This window comes from Periophthalmus magnuspinnatus, chromosome 6, assembly GCF_009829125.3.
Source record: "Periophthalmus magnuspinnatus isolate fPerMag1 chromosome 6, fPerMag1.2.pri, whole genome shotgun sequence".
In the NCBI taxonomy this organism is placed as follows: Eukaryota; Metazoa; Chordata; class Actinopteri; order Gobiiformes; family Gobiidae; genus Periophthalmus; species Periophthalmus magnuspinnatus.
Genome location: NC_047131.1, coordinates 4,277,380 through 4,295,314, shown reverse-complemented (window position 1 = coordinate 4,295,314; position 17,935 = coordinate 4,277,380). Strand labels below are relative to the sequence as shown.

Here is a 17,935-nt window from a genome sequence, read left to right as displayed (position 1 = left end):
AGTAGTGGAGCAGAGACTGTATACTGTGTGGTCGTATTGTTTTGCTTGAAGTGTGCGTTTAGACGGTTCTTATAACACTGAATCTGTTGCATGGATCTGTATTGGACTGTATTTCGACTTTGGCTTTCATTTGGAAGACAAACGTGTGAAATTGCTTCGTGTGCAGCTGCTGAGGGCACAAATCAATGAGAGAAAATGCCACAATTTCAACACACAATCTCCCGACTGCATTCCTTTCCCCAATATTATACAAACAGACGACGTGTGGAAGCTACCTGCTTTAGACACCATGAAAACAACGTCATAAAGTTTAAATATTCAAACTTAAACCTCTTTTAAATGTCCTTGCAAACATCTATTTGGTGGAATTCAACCGTAACATGAAATGATATATTGTCTTTGGAATGCAGTGTGCTTTGAGTTACATTTCCCTCGAACTAAAACTATTCACAAACTTATGTGGCTTTAAATGCACTTTGTGAGATCTGTTTAGAAAGAAAATGCTCTTTTAAACGTGCGTATGAACAGATATATATTTCACATTTCAGTGTTAGCCTACTTTATATTGATTTATTGACTTTGAAAAGGAACCATGTTATGTCTCTTAGGAATACATCACTACATGGTCCACTTTTAATCCTGTTTAATAGCAGTATATCTACAATAGAACACTGAATATGAAAAGTGCTATTTAAACTACTACTATTCCTGCTACTACTATATACTACTATATAGGGTCTTACTCTGCCTCTTCTCTTTTAATGTACATTTTATGATTATTTATGTTTTGATTTGTTTCTATTGTGATTTTAATGTCTTTCTTATTCTGTAAAGTACTTTGAATTACTTTGTACGAATTGTGCTGTACAAATGCCTTGCCTACTGCTACTACTATTATTACTGCTACTACTGCTACTGTTACTACTACTATAACACACTTACTACTGCTAACATATATTCACTTATCCTCCTCTGTACCTTATATTCACTCCTCTGTACCATAAATTCACTCCTCTGTACCATAAATTCACTCCTCTGTACCATAAATTCACTCCTCTGCACCATATATTCACTCCTCGATACCATATATTCACTCCTCTGCTCCACATTATTCACTCCTCTGTACCATATATTCACTCCTCTGTACCATATATTCACTCCTCTGTACCACATATTCACTCCTCTGTACCATAAATTCCCTCCTCCACACCCTGTTTTCACTCTTCCTCTTCTTTGCTAAATTGTGGTGCTGTTTGATGTGGTACCAGGCGAAATAATGTATTCATTAAGAAGCAAACCCTTGCTTTTTACTATTACGTGAGCACGATCACATCCAGCTAAGACAACAGTGAGCAGATTGGCAGCGCGAATAAGCTAAACTAATTTGTTTCCATCTCGTCTGAAAATTACCCCAATTTGAGAAGCGTGTCTGTCTTTCCCCCAGAATGAAATGTTTTTGATGTTTTGTTGTTCAGCTCACTTGCACCAATCAAGCAAAACAATACCACCACCTGCCTGTTATCAGACAGATCCAGAGACCAGACCAGAACCGGATCAGGACTGGACCAGGACCAGAGCAGGATCGGACCAGGACCAGACTAGGACCGGACTAGGACCGGACTAGGACCGGACTAGGACCAGACTAGGACCGGACTAGGACCAGAGCAGGACCTGAGTAGGACCAGAGCAGGACCAGACCAGGACCAGAGCAGGACCGGACTAGTGCCAGAGGAAGACTAAGACCAGACCTGGACTGGACCAGAGCAGGACCAGACCAAGAGTAGACCTGGACTGGACCAGAGCAGGACCAGACCAAGATTAGACCTGGACTGGACCAGAGCAGGACCAAACCAAAACTTGACCTGCACTGGACCAGAGCAGGACCAGGGCCGGACCAGGACTGGACCAGGACCAGACCAGGACCAGGACCAGACCAGGACCAGACCAGATTTAAAGCCCCTCTGACAGATGCTGAACACTGCAAACTGGAAACACTAAATCGGGACTAAATTGGGACTAAATTGGGACTAAATTGGGACTAAATTGGGACTAAACCGGGACTAAACCAGGACTAGACTAGGACAAAACCAGGGTTGAACCAGAAGTGAAGCAAGACTAACCCTGGATCAAACTGGACCTAGTAACCAAGTTTGGATGTTGCAGAATAAACCCCGACTAAACCCAAACTAAACCCGGAATAAACCCAGACTAAACCATTGCCTTTGTATTAAACTGTTTATTTCTCAGTTATACAATAGTAACTATTATTCTATATTATATTTTCCAGTGGGGGAAGGAACATTGTTGTCACTGGCTCTGGATTTGACCTCATCCAAACTGCAGTTATCAAAGTCCAAGGAGAGAACTCAATAGCACTAGAGGTATGTGTATTTTTCCAATCTATTTCTCAAGTCTCCAAGAGGTTTTCTATTCCTATATCTTCTGAAGAACAGGCTATTGATTTTGCTGCGTCTAAGTTGAACCCACAACCTTGTTCAATGAAAACTATTGGCATATGTGTGTTATTACTTCTTGTTCCTACTTTATCATGAGTGTAGAGACTTGTATAAATATTGTGGGCAGGTTCACCTTTTCATTCGAACACAACAAATATAGTAGTTTCTTGTGTAACTAAACACAGCAGTGATGTTAGTACTTTCAATGGAGCTACGAAGTATCCTCCAAAACAGGTCTAGGCATTTTAAACATGTCCAGGATATGAACTGCTGAACTAATCCAAGAAACCCATGCATTTCAGAACATGGATGTAGATGTCTAGAATCGAAATATTTAGCAGATGAAGCAAACAGCTGGTCAAACCAAAGCTAAACCATGTCCAGCTTAGGAAAAAAATCTGGACTTAAACCTAGACCAGTGCTAGACCAGTCCAGGACATGGCCAGAACTGGGTCAGGGCCAAGACCAGAACTAAGCCAGGACAGTTTAAATTAATTGAAGAATAAATTGAAGTACTGCAGTCTGAGAGTTGTAAAAAAACGCTGGAGTTCTAACACAAGACAAGTTTAATTACCTGTTGTAACAGAGGGACCAAAGATACAGACTCGGGAAACAGTTCAAAAGAGTTTATTTGCAAATACATGAATGTGAATGAAAGTAGACGGAGCCAACAGTTGGGAGCGGTGTCGTAGGCAGTCATCTTGGGGCAGGTCGTGGGTCGCAGGGTCAGAGGCTGGGGTGCTCGTACCAGACATGGAGAGCTGGGTCGGAGACGGAGGCACAGAGTGGTTCCAGGGTGCGGGGTCGCGGTGGATACACGAACAAATAAACCGGAAAATGGGAAATGACAAGAATACTGGAAGGTGACGAGACAATCTGGCCCTGAATGTTGTATCCTCAGTCCTTTTGTACTCACAGGTGAAAGTTTGATTGCTTGATCAGAAGCAGGTGTGCGACGGTTGTGCCAGAGTCTCCGCCCAGCTCCAGGCTCAAACACAGAAGGGATCAGGGAAAATAGCACAGGACACACAAAAAAAGCAGCCGGAGACATAACGCTTCAAGCCATTGTGATATCGTTGTCCATTCTGCAGCAGGTTCCGCAGGTTACGTCCTTGGGCAAGACACTTAACCCCTCTCGCCCCCAGTGTCTGCGCACACTGGTGTATGAACATATGTGTGAATGGGTGACTGGTTCCTTGATGTAAAGAGCTACCATTATGTAACCTGCCGGAAATGAGGATGCACGCATTTTAAAACGAGGTCGCAGTGTGCCCTTTTTGCACCCCTGTTGACCCGGGCATGTGTCCATTGCGTCGTAGGGAGTATTATATGACGATAACAAGGATCTGCAATTACTCTAACAATCACCAACTCTCTTCTAAACCAAAACAGTGCTTACATGTGGCTTCAAATTAAAAAAAAACATGTTAATTAAATATAAAGCGTTTCTTAACAACAACAAAAACAACAACGTCTTTGCCAAATAAAAGTAGTCCACAACTTACCCCCAGGTGTACAGAAGTTTCAAGTTTTAAGCCCTAAAACTAATAAGAAAATTAGAGCTGCCACAGATTAAGTATTCGCTGGTATTTACCTCTTCTTCCTGTGCCAAACCAGGTCCCTTAAGCAGCACTCTGGGACCCGGGCTTTAGTGTGGCAGCTGGCACCACACTCCTACACCAGATGTTAAATGTTATCTCCAAAAGCTGGCATGGTCAACATCTTAAGCCTCCATGCCCGTGTATTTAAAGTCTGTCCTCTCAACTGAGCCCAAGTAATTGTGGGTAATTGTGGACTCGTGTAGCCTATAGAGAGCCTGATTAAAATGTCAATCAGGTGATGTACAGATGCGTGTATCAAGTGAAGTAGGGAGGGTTGGTTTTATGGGATGGATGTTATTGAAAGAGTCGTTAGCAGGTGTTCTACTCAGAAACGTGCAAGTGCGGATGCGTTTTATACAATGTTGGCCTATTTTTCCTGACTAAACCTAAGTTGTATTGTATTCCAGCTCAAGATACAATAAGAGTACTTGGTCATTATAAACAATTCACAATAAAAACGCCAATAAAATACTGTCTTAAACGTGAAGAACATATAAACAAAGTGCATAAGCAGCATAAGCACTGGAATGATCACTTATATTCAAACAAGCCAAGACAGATGCATTTAATTCAGAAACACCAAATGAAATGAAAGGTCCTGCATCAGATTTTGAACCATGAGTGAGGAACATGGTTGAGTTTGAATTTCTGCCCTTCTCTCACTACAATATTGCACCATGGTAGAGAAAAAACTGGCAGACATCATCATCATCCAACATTTTGCTCTAAAGTATTGGTTCCCAATGAGCGGCTGAGGTTCATGGTTGGACTGTGGGCTGTACTATATTTTTATGACAAACAAAATATAATCTTGGTGGAGATTTGTTATTGTTTGTTGTAACAAGGTTTACACCATATTAAATCAATGTGAGCATTAATTAGTCGTGTTCCTAAATCAAATTTCACTTTTATAAATATTGGCAGAAGAAACATTGTCATTTTTTGGATTGTCACTATTATTATGCCATGACTGATTTATAATCTACTAATGTCCTTTATCGGCACTGTCTAATAGATTGTAAAACCTTTATTTTAAGAGCAATTTTACCAAATCAAATCATATTAAATCAAACAACAGCAGAGGCAGTTTTACAGGGACTGCCATGTGTTTCTATGGCTGTAAAATCTTTCTGATTGGCTGAGGACGGAGCTAACAGATGTAGAAGGGTCTGGACAGTAGACTGAAAACTCAGTGTGGCCAAAACATGTCTCAGGCCCTGATGCTATGAGGCTGTGTGCACCAATGTCCCTGTGTTTAACGAACTGAGCCAAAGCTGAGCTGCCTCAATGGTCACAAAGATTGTCTCGGATAGTTGCATGTACAGGCTACTAAACAACAAAATGACTCTCAAAATGCATAAACAATGTTGTTCAGCAGTATTTTTGATCTTAGAAGAAATAAAATTCAGATAGGCAATGCGAGTTTATTTGTATAGCACAATTCAAAGTGCAACAAAGAGTAACAAAGACATTAAAATCACAATACAACAAATCAAAAACATATAAAGTGGTGATTAAAAGAGCACAGTGTGGAGAGCACAATAAAGGACAGATGACCTTTAAGTACAATACATGTGCACATAAACATGGTTAAGTTGTTTTGCTTAAATTCCTATTTACCACTTGATGTTTTCATTGAGAATACAGTTTGGAGAGTTACATAATGCCGCTTAAAAGGACTATCTGTTGGATGTTAACTGATAAAATTACACAAAGGGCTGTTATTCAAAGTTCTGAAAAGCCCCATTCATTACTGCGTATTTCTGCTTCCACAAAGTGACAGTGTCTGCAGCCGATCGGAGCACATAAACAAAGCCAGGGGTGGAGAGACTCAATGCCCAGTTATGATTCATCGCAGGCACAGCGGCTCTAATAGAAAATGTCTATAGAGCCGCACCATTGTAATCGACTGGGCTCAAAGCTGCTCAAAACTACACTCATAAAGAAACATGGGCTTTCTCAACGCCCACAGTGCAATTTCTATCTCTAATACTGCAACATACTTTTTTTTTAAACTTTCCTTTTCTGAAATGTTTTTTGCTTGATACAAAAAAGACACAACATCCAAAAAAGTGCAACTCAGAATTGTACTTTGTTTGGTGGATGTTACTTCTGGAGAATATTGATCACTGTTTTATACCAGCCAAGTAGCAATTTGTGAAGAAAGAAAACTTAAAATTTCAGGAAGTAGTGTTGAGATAAATCCGTTATATCCAAACCATCACTAAGAACTATATGTTAATAGGAGATCTCCAGTAAGATCACACTGTCCTTGTCATTTATCCAGACTAGGGATATTTTATGTGTTTAATGAAATAATAATAATAATAATAATTAAATAAAACTGCTTTTGAAATGTACTTTTACTCAAAAAACTATGTAATGAGGTCAAAACTTTTCCTTTTTTCTGTTTATAGGAAAAATGAACTTGCACAGTGTTTTTGTTTTAATTTCACATTTATATTTTCATTCAACATTTGCGGTCTATTTATTTTTCAGCATTATATTTAATTAGAAAAGTATAATTACACTATAGTATTTTTTTTTTTTTATTTGTCCTCTTATTTCCTCTTATTTCCAGTCGTACCGGGACAAGAATGACTCTATGATCCAGTTTTCATCTCCGGCCGTGAACGCCTCATGGGGAGACTTCACCACTTTTATTCAGCTCGACAACTGGGTCCGAGAGCTCAAGCCGTTCCACTACCACCCAAACCCCACGTTCAACAACATCAACAAGAAGGTCATCACCGAGGCCAGCATCATCATCGTCACGGTGAGGATAACTTGGCTATTACCAATATATGTGAGATAAATGCACCTTTCTTTTATCTTTTAAACTAAAAAAAAGTATTTTAGTTAACTGGATTGAGCTAAAAAAATAACCTGTCCTAATTGTTGGTGTTAGAGCAGGTTTAGAATGACTCCTCCCTTCTGCGCAATCTGTTAATCTTTTTAATTACAAGATTAGGAAGTGTGGTGCAGGTTGGTGCTACTTTAAAGCCCCAATTTGCAATTATATTAACTGAGCTGACTGTTGCATTCTCACATCACACCACTAGATGCTATCTATGATACTGCTGTCTGATGGTGTGTCAGCTTTGGCCTGACAGAAAAAGAAGAGGAGAAAACAGTTGGCTCAGGCCACTCTTGAGCCACTACCACTCCATAAGCCCCTTTTAAAATTATCACAAAGTTTTGGTAAATTTCAACAAATGAAACACATTTTTAATTTAAATGCAAGTTCCCCAGATGAGCTCAGACTGAATGGGGAAAGCTGACTTGTTTAAACGCTCTACACGAGTTGACTTGAGCTGCTTATTACCGAGAGCAGGGAAAAACAAAGAGTATGCAAATAGCAGAGGATTTAATATATTGGCTTATGACTGGGTCAATGGGCTGGAACCGGGCATTTGAATTGGCCCCTATTTACTTCACAAAACAAGTCTCTATATAAATAAATATGCACGCCACAGCATTACCACATAGTACAATAAATGCTAGAGTAATTGGCATTGAAATGAGGTTTGTCTATTGTGCGTTGGTAAATGTGCTTAGACAAGGAGCAGCATTTGGGAACACTACACATTTATGAGAAAAGTGGTTGTAGTTCTTGATTTAATTTAAGCTTTTCCTGTATGTCCAGTGTATTAAGAAGTCTACATTTTTGTGTAATGTTGATCACACTTGGTTTGGAGCGATGCCAAAATAACTGCATGGAAATTGCTTAATTGTAATTCCAGTGTCTTTAATCACTTCTGGCTCCCATTGAGAAACATTTAAAATAAGCTCGTTAGCACATTACTGTAAGTGTTTACTAGGAAATAAATTACTATGTGTTTCTTGTCATTAGTCTTTGGTGTAACACTGGGGGGAAACGATGTAGATTTAGACACAAATTAGACTTGGTTAACTTTTGCTTCATTAGTCTTGGTTTAGTCCTGGTTTGGGACTAGTTTAGTCATGGTTTATCACTGGTTTAGTCATGGTCTAGCCCTGATTGAGCCCTGGTCTGGTGTGGACCTGGTTTGGACCTGATTTAGTCCTGGTTTGGACCCGATTTAGTCTGGGTTTGGACCTGGTTTAGTTCTAGTTTAGCACTGATTTAGCCCTGTTTCAATCCTGGTTTAGTCCCGATTTAGCCCTGATCTGGTTTGGACCTGGTTTGGACTTGGTTGGGACGCTAGTGTAGATCTGGTTCTGAACTGGTTTAGACCTAGTTCAGTACTGGTTTAGACCTGATTTAGACCTGAATTAGACCTGATTTAGACCTGGCTCTGGCTCTGACCTGGCTCTGATCTGGTTCTGTCCTGACTCTGACCTGGTTCTGTCCTGACTCTGTCCTGGTTCTGACCTGGCTCTGTCCTGGTTCTGACCTGGCTCTGTCCTGGTTCTGACCTGGTTCTGATCTGGCTCTGTTCTTGTTCTGATCTGGCTCTGTCCTGGTTCTGACCTGGTTCTGATCTGGCTCTGTCCTGGTTCTGTCCTGGCTTTGACCAGGTTCTGACCAGGTTCTGATCTGGTTCTGACCTGATTTTGACCTACACTTGGTTTAAACCTTGTTTAAGCCTGTCTTGAACCTAATTCCTCATACTAGCATTGCCACCTTAAAGGCCTGTTTTGAGCGTGGTGCTGGTGCTTGTGCTGGTGCTTGTGGTGGTGCTGGTGCTGTAGTGAAACCTGCTCATTTCTATGTACACACTGTACCTTAAATCAACCTTCTATTAGAGGCCCATATTGAGATGCTGTAGTATAATACTGCATGTGCCAGAATACCAAGGTCATATGTGCCTAGATATGTTTAACCTACTAAAGACGTGTATATTCCTAATCGCAGTATGAGCAGTGCATTGTATGCAGCGCAGTGTATGTGCAGTAAATGATACAGAAATTTAAAAATATTTACTCTAAAGCTCAATCATTTCTAGATAATTAATGTCTTCTGCAACAATCTCCTCCGTCTTTGTTTGTACTTTGAAGGTAACTTTGAAAACTCTGATTTGATTACATTTTTTTATGTACTTAAATTCAAAACAAAATGATTCCAAAACAAATTGACGGCTAATAGATTTCCAATTGCCATTAACTTTTAAGAATCTGCTGCTATTGAGTTTTCAGTGGGGGCTTTGTCTCTGCAGAAATCACTAATAAAATGTAATTGGTCTCTGAGTGCAGCCTTCAGTTTTGTACAAAAATCTGTTCATCTTTCATTTGAATTGTTTAATTTAATAAGTATAAATCTTGTAAATAAACTCTGCGATCAAACTTTAAAAATAATCTCACTCCATTGACTGTTATTAACGAAAATGTTAAATTACTTGCAGCATATTTCAAATCATGAGTTTGATAATTGGTTCTGATTCTCATCGTGTGGTGCTGGGACAATAATGGTGCATTGTCCTAGTTTCAATTTATTCTGGTTTTGTCATGGTTGTTTTAATTTGTTCCAATTTTGACTTGTCCTGGTCTTAATTTACAGCATGGTTTAGTCCTGATATAGACTTTTTTGGTCCTGTTTTGGTCCTGGTTTAGTCCGGGTCTAGTCCTGCTGTAGTTTTGTGTTTTTAGTGTGTGAACCGAAGACCTGTTTACATCTGTGTTAGTTTTGATTTATTAGAAATGACTTCACATGGGACTACTACATGTATTTGGGGTCTTCTAGTTTTTTCTAATTGCTAATTTGAAATAAATGTTTAAAAAGTAGGAGTCTGTGCACAGTGAAAACAACCTGAGGAGCATTAACATTTGAGAGAAGACTGAAATATGAGCTGATAAACTAATACCAGAAACACATGCATTTCAGAACATGTTTATAGAGGTTAAGGATTGTCAAAAGTATCATAAACGAGATACTAATTGATACTAAAACTAGTATCGTAACTACATACCCATTTGTGCACGGATTGATACTATAAGAAGTCACATTGTCCAGAAAATACAGTACTACATGTGGAATCTGTATTGGGTTTGAAATTATGGTATCGTGGCCAGACTAGTATTGACTCCAGGTAGAACAAGCATTTCTCATAGACAGCTCGTTGCGTTCTAATATCTATAGTTGCAGCTTTGAAAACTGCACCAACTCAAACTGTGATTTCGATTGACTTCACAAGCCTTATGATAAATGAATGTTTTTGAGCTTAACTCGATCTTTTTTCCCCCATAGGGCCACGGATTCTCTCGGGCTATGACGGCTAACGAGGCTCAGGCGTTTGTGGGGGATGTGCGCTGTTCGGTCAATACTCTCCAGGACGATAAACTGTTCCTGGACGCGCCCTCCACCCCGCCCCGCTCCAGGTCCCGACGCCACAGACGGGATACCAGTCCGGAGCTGCTCGAACTGCTGGTGAGACAGAGGAACGAGCATTTAGAGTAGAGTGATAAGCACTTTCCCCAACTCTCAGAGACCAGAGTGAGTTTTGCCAACACTGTAAGCTAACAACAACTAGCATACTAATACAAACTTCATGGTTGTCAGACAATAAAACACATTCTCATTAGATGCAGACAGCTCGCAGCAGACTTATTTTGACCTGGAGAGCTGCTTATACAATATATTGCTCACATACATGGGACAAAGTGGGTGCAGGGGGTTTAAAGCTTAAGATTAAGGTGTAGTTATTATTATAAAGTGATACCATATTTTAACAAATGCAAAACATTTATTATATACTGAATGAAACTTTCACTTCGACATTACGTTGCAGCTCGAAAACAAATACTATTGTCAGGACAAAGCTCAGTCTCATAAACAGAAATAAACTAATTGTAGCAGTCCACGCTCGGCTGGTTCAAACCCGGAGTCTGCAGCTCTCTAGACACTGTTTTTCCTCATTTTCACCAGCTTAAATTATATTTAATCAGAACCTATTTATTTGCGAGGCTCTCTAGGGCTGCATAAAGCTTATTGTTGTAAATGGCTTATAATATCCATACTCAAAATGCTAAATTAATTGCATAAATGTTCCGGCCTTCCGCTAGATTAAGAAGTAATATTTCACATTGTACTTTTTGTAATTCTCTCCAAAAGTTGAGCTGTTTTTTAAGACTAGTCATGGTTTTGTCCCAGTTTAGACTTATAATTTAGTGCTGGGTTATTGCCAATTCAGATCCATCCTGCATTTATTTAATTACAGGTGTATTAATTGCTCAAATTGCTAAAAAAAAAAAAAAAAAAAACTACCAAAAAACATGAAGTCATACATTCTTACTATAGGCGGTCTTACTGATTTACTTCCACCAGAAAAGTTACACTGTGCACTTTTAAGTATTAGTTTAGACAGACTACTTATTAACTTCCCAAAAATCATATTGTCATAAAAAAAAATTACAAAAATATATAGATATCCAAATATTGCACATAGTTACCAAATAGTGTTCCAATATGCTAAAACTTGAGTGTTCGTTTAAAAATAATGGCTGCAGGTAAAAGAAAGTGGTGTCACTTTTTTTGCATTTTTCGAGTTAATGGTGCTCTCAGACTCTCCAGGTGCCCAGGTCTCCGACGACAAACTGTGGGCAATTATGCAGATTCTCCCCTGAGTCTGCTCCTGCCTCCCACTCGGAAATACATAACAGTAACAGCGTTTCTCAAACTGGGGAGCTGGGAACAGTGGAGGTGCATGGGAATTTTTGAGGGTGGTAATCAGTTTAACTCGTGATCCTGGTTTAGTACTGGTTTAGTCCAAGTTTAATTGTGGTTTAGAGCTGTAAAGTTATGTTTTGGTCTTTGCTGGATCCTGGTTTAGTCTAGATTTAGTGGTTTCTTTCAGCTCCGGTTCCAATTGACTTCTACTGAAAAATCTTTGCCCTTCTCTCTGTAACTACTGCTGTCAGACTCCTCATTCTGACCATAAAATGTTCATTTTATCTCACTCTACACGATCCTGTGGTTTTAATTCCACCATTTCTTCTGTAAATCAAAGAGATGAAGATTAATAACAGGCCCATCAGGTGCCAACAGGTTTGATTAACAGCACTGCTTAGCACGGGCAGGAAAGGTCATGGTTGGTTGCAACCGAGCACTGCTGGGTGATGTCACACGCAATTTATTATTTATTTTATTTTATTTTTTTCCTGGTACAGCACAAGTTAGCTCTTAACCAAGTACTTATTTAATCTTGGTTTAGTCCTGGCATCTTAGTCCTGTTCTTAATCTTTGTCATGATTTACTACTGGTTTAGGCTTATTTTAACATTTAATTTTTTAGTCTAGATTTACTCTTGCTTTGATCCTGGTTTAGTCCTGGTTTAGCCCTGGTTTAGTCCTGGTTTAGTCCTGGTTTAGTCCTGGTTTAGTCCTGGTTTAGCCCTGCTTTAGTCCTGGTTTAGCCCTGCTTTAGTCCTGGTTTAGATCTGGTTTAGACCTGGTTTAGACCTGGTTCATCCCGGGTTTAAGACCTGATTCTGCCTCCGTACAGCCCAATGAAATGGCATGTCAGAGCCAAATATTCTCTAGGACGGCACTTGTCAAAAAAGTCAAAGTTTGAGCCGTACTGATTGACAGTTCCTTGCATGATTCCTTGAGTTATGCATTGATATTTCACACCTTTAAAATGATTTTGTTCTGTTTTTGTCAGATTAAGTTTGGAAACGGCGAGTGGGTGGTGGGCTCGGTGCAGTATGAGCAGAAGAATGACTTGGCTCTGTACATCATCATCCCAGCTGTCATAGTCCCCATGCTGATCATCATCGCCATTTCTGTCTACTGCTACAGGTGAGTCCGGGGTCAGTTCGGGTTCAGTCTGGGTTTGATTCCTGATTAGGTCCTACTTAGGTCCTGGTTAGTCCCTGGTTAGGTCCTGGTTAAGTCCTGGTTAGTCTCTGGTTGGGTCCTGGTTAAGTCCTGGTTACTCCCTGGTTAGGTCCTGGTTAGTCCCTGGTTAAGTCTTGTTAGGTCCTGGTTAGGTTCTGGCTAGGTCTTGGTTAAGTCCTTGTTAGGTTATGGTTGGGTTCTAGTTAGGTCCTGGTTAAGTCCTGGTTATGTCCTGGTTAGTCCCTGGTTAAGTCTTGTTAGGTTCTGGTTAGGTCTTGGTTAAGTCCTTGTTAGGTTATGGTTGGGTCCTGGTTAGGTCCTTGTTAAGTCCTGGTTAGGTACTGGTTAGTCCCTGGTTAGGTTCTGGTTAGGTCTTGGTTAAGTCCTTGTTGGGTTATGGTTGGGTCTTGGTTAGGTCCTGGTTAAGTCCTGGTAAGGTTCTGGTTAGGTCTAGGGTAGGTTCTGGTTAGGTCTTGGTTAAGTCCTTGTTAGGTTATAGTTGGGTCCTGACTAGGTCCTGGTTAAGTCCTGGTTAAGTCCTGGTTAGGTTCCGGTTAGGTTTTGGTTAGGTTCTGGTTAGGTTCTGGTCAGGTCCTGGTCAGGTCCTGGTTAGATCCTGGTTAGATCTTGGTTAGCTCCTGGTTAGGTCCTGGTTATTTCGTTGTCTAGTATTACATTGGTTTTACAATATAAGATGCTTTTTCATTTCTAGGTAACAGTTTGTGTTGGCGATACTGAAAAATCTATTATCCACAGCTCCTGTTGGAAAACCTTTATATTTTGTCTTCATTAATAATCCAAAACCTCTGAATGAACCTATATCCTCACTGCTCTTTTCCAGCTCTTTGGTTTTATGTGAGAAAAACTGGTCCATGTGCTGCTCTATACTTTACTCATCTACTTTACATAATATTCTCACAGGTTTTAGACAGAGCTACATGCAGGAAACGAATGCATCTCATTCACTCGATAAAATAAACAAATTGTCAAAGTTGTGGGTTCAATTCTCAGATGAACTTACAATCTATTTTAGTGTACTATGAATTCCCTCTCCCAGTTACTGCGGATCCATTTCATCCCTAACCAAAATAAATGCCGGAAAATAAATTGGATAGGGTTTATTTGGTTGCCACCAAGAACGAAGGAAGAATATTTTATTCCAACTCCATTTTGAAGATTGAAGGAGCAACCCTGCGCAGTCACGTCTACCAATCTCACCAATTTGAACCAAAACAAATCGACGTTTTCACTCAAACGTATTCCTTTGACTTTGCCTTGGTTTATAAATTTCCAAGAGGTTTTTGGAGCGACAAAATGGTTTTCGCAAATGAGAGTACTGTTGAATAGTAAAAGTAATATTTTAATGGACTGGAAATGTATGGGAAATAAACAGCATTTTAAGAAAGCAACGTTTGTGTGATTGTAAATAAACTATAAAGATATATTATAATAGTCCAAAGTAAATGTACTTTTTCCAACTTTTCCCAACTTTTGAATTCTCTGATAACCATACGAACGTGAACATTTCTTAAATTGAAAACTATTTTAATATTTTTTTTACTTTATTTATATTGTTTGGAGCAAAATAAATAGAAAAAAAAAATCTCTGGTTGCCCATAAACTGTGTTAACATCCGAACATAATGCTATTTTGTAATATTTATAGACCAGTGAATGACATAAAATTACCACCATTATAAGTACATTTAAAAGGTCTGGCTTTTACACTGTCTATCTGTGGTTTCTCCAGCTTTATTTACACCACAGTGGAATTACCTCTACTTCCGTCGCATCTGCTGCCCGTGTTAATCTTAGTGAAATGAGAATTCAAACCTGTCATGTGCACATTAAAGTTTGACCTTTGTTGTATCGTAGGAGGAAGAGTCAACAGGCGGAGCGCGAATACGAGAAAGTCAAACACCAGCTGGAGAACCTGGAGGAGAGTGTCCGTGATCGCTGCAAGAAAGAGTTCACAGGTTTGTACAGGGAGGGTCCAGTATGGAGCCGATACTGATCTGATACTGATCTGATATTGTTGCTGTGGTTGGTGACCGATATTTGCCGATAAAGATATTCATTTAAAAACTTTTCACATGTTTCACCTTCCTGTTATATGTGACATTTTGACGGCTTTCCTCAAATATCACTCAATAGATGCATTTTGTTTTAAATAGTTTATCACTATGGTAACCGTGCAAATTTTTATTGTTCTGAAAAAAAAAAATGTATGAAAAGTTTACACATTTTCACAAGTTTCACTTTTGTTAAAATCACAACAAAAGTATATTAAATAATTCCATTTTATCCTCAAACTGGGAATTACACACAGGCAGCGTCTTAGAAAAAAGTTATGTCAAATATTGGCAACATTATCAATACTGGACCGATACAGAAATCTGACAAAACTGTCCAGTATCGCAGATGCAGCTGTTATTGTTAAGCCCTGGTTTAGTCCTCGTTTTATTCTGGTTTGGTCCTGGTTTGGTCCTGGTTTAGTTATGATTCAATCCTGATTTTGTTCTGACTTAATCCTGGCTTAGATCTGGTTCTTTTCTGTTTCTGTTTTGGTTTGGTTCTGGCTTGGTCCTGGTTTAGTCCTGGTTTAGTTCTGGTTTAGTTCTGGTTTAGTCCTGGTTTAGTCCTGGTTTAGTCCTGGTTTAGTCCTGGTTTAATTCTGGTTTAGTCCTGGTTTAGTCCTGGTTTAGTTCTGGTTTAGTCCTGGTTTAGTCACCGGTTTAGTCACTGGTTTGGTCCTGGTTTGGTTCTGGTTTGGTTCTGGTTTAGTCCTGGTTTGGTTCTGGTTTAGTCCTGGTTTAGTCCTGGCTTAGTCCTGGTTTAGTTCTGTCCTAGTCCTGGTTTAGTCCTGATTTAATTCTGGTTTAGTTCTGGTTTGGTCCTGGTTTGGTCCTGGTTTAATTCTGCTTTAGTCCTGGCTTGGTTCTGGATTTTAATCTTGGTTTAGTCTTTAGTCCTTTTTTTTAAGCTACCTATATTGTTACTATGATTTTATTTAATCAATAACAAAACCGACAAACTGAACCCTTCGATATCGCCGATACTGATATTAGAACCACCCGTAGTTTGTAATTTGCCTAGCGACACCTAATGCCTCTGCAGATCCATGTTTCTGCTCATCTCTGGGCTAATCAAGTGTTTTTATTGTCACGATTCCATTTGTGTGAGTAAAATAAATCCCTCTTAACTTCACACTATCATCATTATGTGGCGTTTTGCAGTTGCAGTAATAGAAAACAATCTTTCAGGGACACAATGATATTTAAAGCAATAGAGCCGCTCCTATCTGCCTCCTGTGTGATGGAGATGGAGACGGATGAACGCTGCGATTGGGAAAGTGCTGTGTAGTTCATGTGAATGCTTGTGTGCCGTGTGTACTGTCTTGTAGAGCTGATATTAAGGTGCTACTGTGAATGAATGAGATAACAAATATTATGGCGGTGGTAATACAAGTCAATTAATGTCAAAATGTACTTAAATGTGTTTTTAATCATGTTATAATGGCTTCGCTCTTTGTTTATTAGCTTAAATTAGCTTAAATTCATGCATATCTGAGTATCCCTGGGTATCCACAGCTATATTACTGCACTTACGATTACTCTCCTGACCGTAAACAATAGACTGTATATATAAATGGACGTGGCTAACCTGCTAGCTGGCGCGTTCCAAATAGGAAGTGTGCATGGGCGTACTTTCGGCTCCATCAACTCCAGTTCCTTTCCTCGTAACTGCTGTAGTCGGGATCATCATTTTGGTCTTAAAATGTTTGTATTAACCCGCTCTACATGATCCTTTTTTAAAATTTCACTATTGTGTCTGTAAATCAAGATATGAACATTAACAACAGACAAATCAGATCCCTTCTTTCCCCGAGGTCACTGCTGCTGGCGTTAGTAACAGGTTTGATTGACAGCATTGCTAAGAGCCCAGCTAAACCAGCGGTGCGAGCGGGACGGGGCGTTACCTTCAACAGTCTCGCCCCGGACGAGTCGTTGTCTTAGTTTAATCGGAAACTTAACCTGGTCCATTTATAGATAGAGGGATAGAGGGATGGAGGAAGAGAGAAATAGAGAGCGATAGATAGAGATGGCCAGAGAGATGGCTAGAGAGAGAGATAGAGGGAGAGATAGAGTAATAGATAGAGAGCGATACAGAGCGATAGATAGAGAGCGAGAGAGATGGCTAGAGAGAGCGATAGAAATAGAGAGAGAGAAATAGAGATATAGCCAGACATATAGATAGATATAAAGATAGATGGAGAGCGAAAAATAGAGATATAGGAAGAGAGATGGATAGATAGATAGATAGATAGATAGATAGATAGATAGATAGAAAAATAGAGATGTAGACAGATATAGAGAGGGAGAGAGAGAGAGATGGCAAGAGAGAGGATAGATAGAAACATATATATATATATATATATAGAGAGAGAGAGAGAGAGAAATAGAGAGCGATAGATATATACAGAGAGAGAGATGGCTAGAGATAGAGATAGATGGAAATAGAGAGAGAGAACATTTGAGATATAGATAGAGATGGATAGATAAAAAATAGAGGTATAGACAGAGAGATAGATAGAGATGGATAGATAGAGAAAAATAGAGATATAGACAGATATAGATAGAGGGAGGGACATAGAGAGATGGCAAGAGAGATGGCTAGAGAGAGAGAGAGAGATGGCTAGAGAGAGAGATAGAGAGAGCAATATATATATATATATATATAGAGAGAGAGATGGCTAGAGAGAGAGAGAGAGATAGAAATAGAGAGAGAGAGAAAATTTGAGATATAGAGAGTGATGATAGATAGATAGATAGATAGATAGATAGATAGATAGATAGATAGATAGAAAAATAGAGATATAGACAGATATATAGATGGAGAGATAGATATAGAGATATAGATATAGATATATGATGTAATATAACCAATAGCATAAATCAGCTCTTCTGAGAGACATCACTTTTTATAGACAGAAAAACCACCAATCCATCGCTTATAGATATACAAAATTAGGACTGTTGCCATAGCAATTAACAATTTAAAACAAAGTAATGTATCTTTGGAATGGGAAAAACATAGACATAATAATAATTAGTGGACAGTGTTG

General features: G+C 39.3%; 1 protein-coding gene across 1 annotated transcript in view; it reads left to right on the top strand.

Moving 5' to 3' along the window:
* The window catches only part of plxnb2b (plexin b2b), a 455,012-nt gene that overhangs the window by 213,538 nt on the left and 223,539 nt on the right, over positions 1-17,935 (top strand). Inside the window, exons 22-26 of the mRNA XM_033967743.2 lie at positions 2,288-2,381; positions 6,639-6,833; positions 10,224-10,403; positions 12,636-12,772; positions 14,686-14,786. Coding sequence (XP_033823634.2) covers positions 2,288-2,381; positions 6,639-6,833; positions 10,224-10,403; positions 12,636-12,772; positions 14,686-14,786 — 707 coding nt within the window. The remainder of the gene's footprint in view (positions 1-2,287; positions 2,382-6,638; positions 6,834-10,223; positions 10,404-12,635; positions 12,773-14,685; positions 14,787-17,935) is intronic.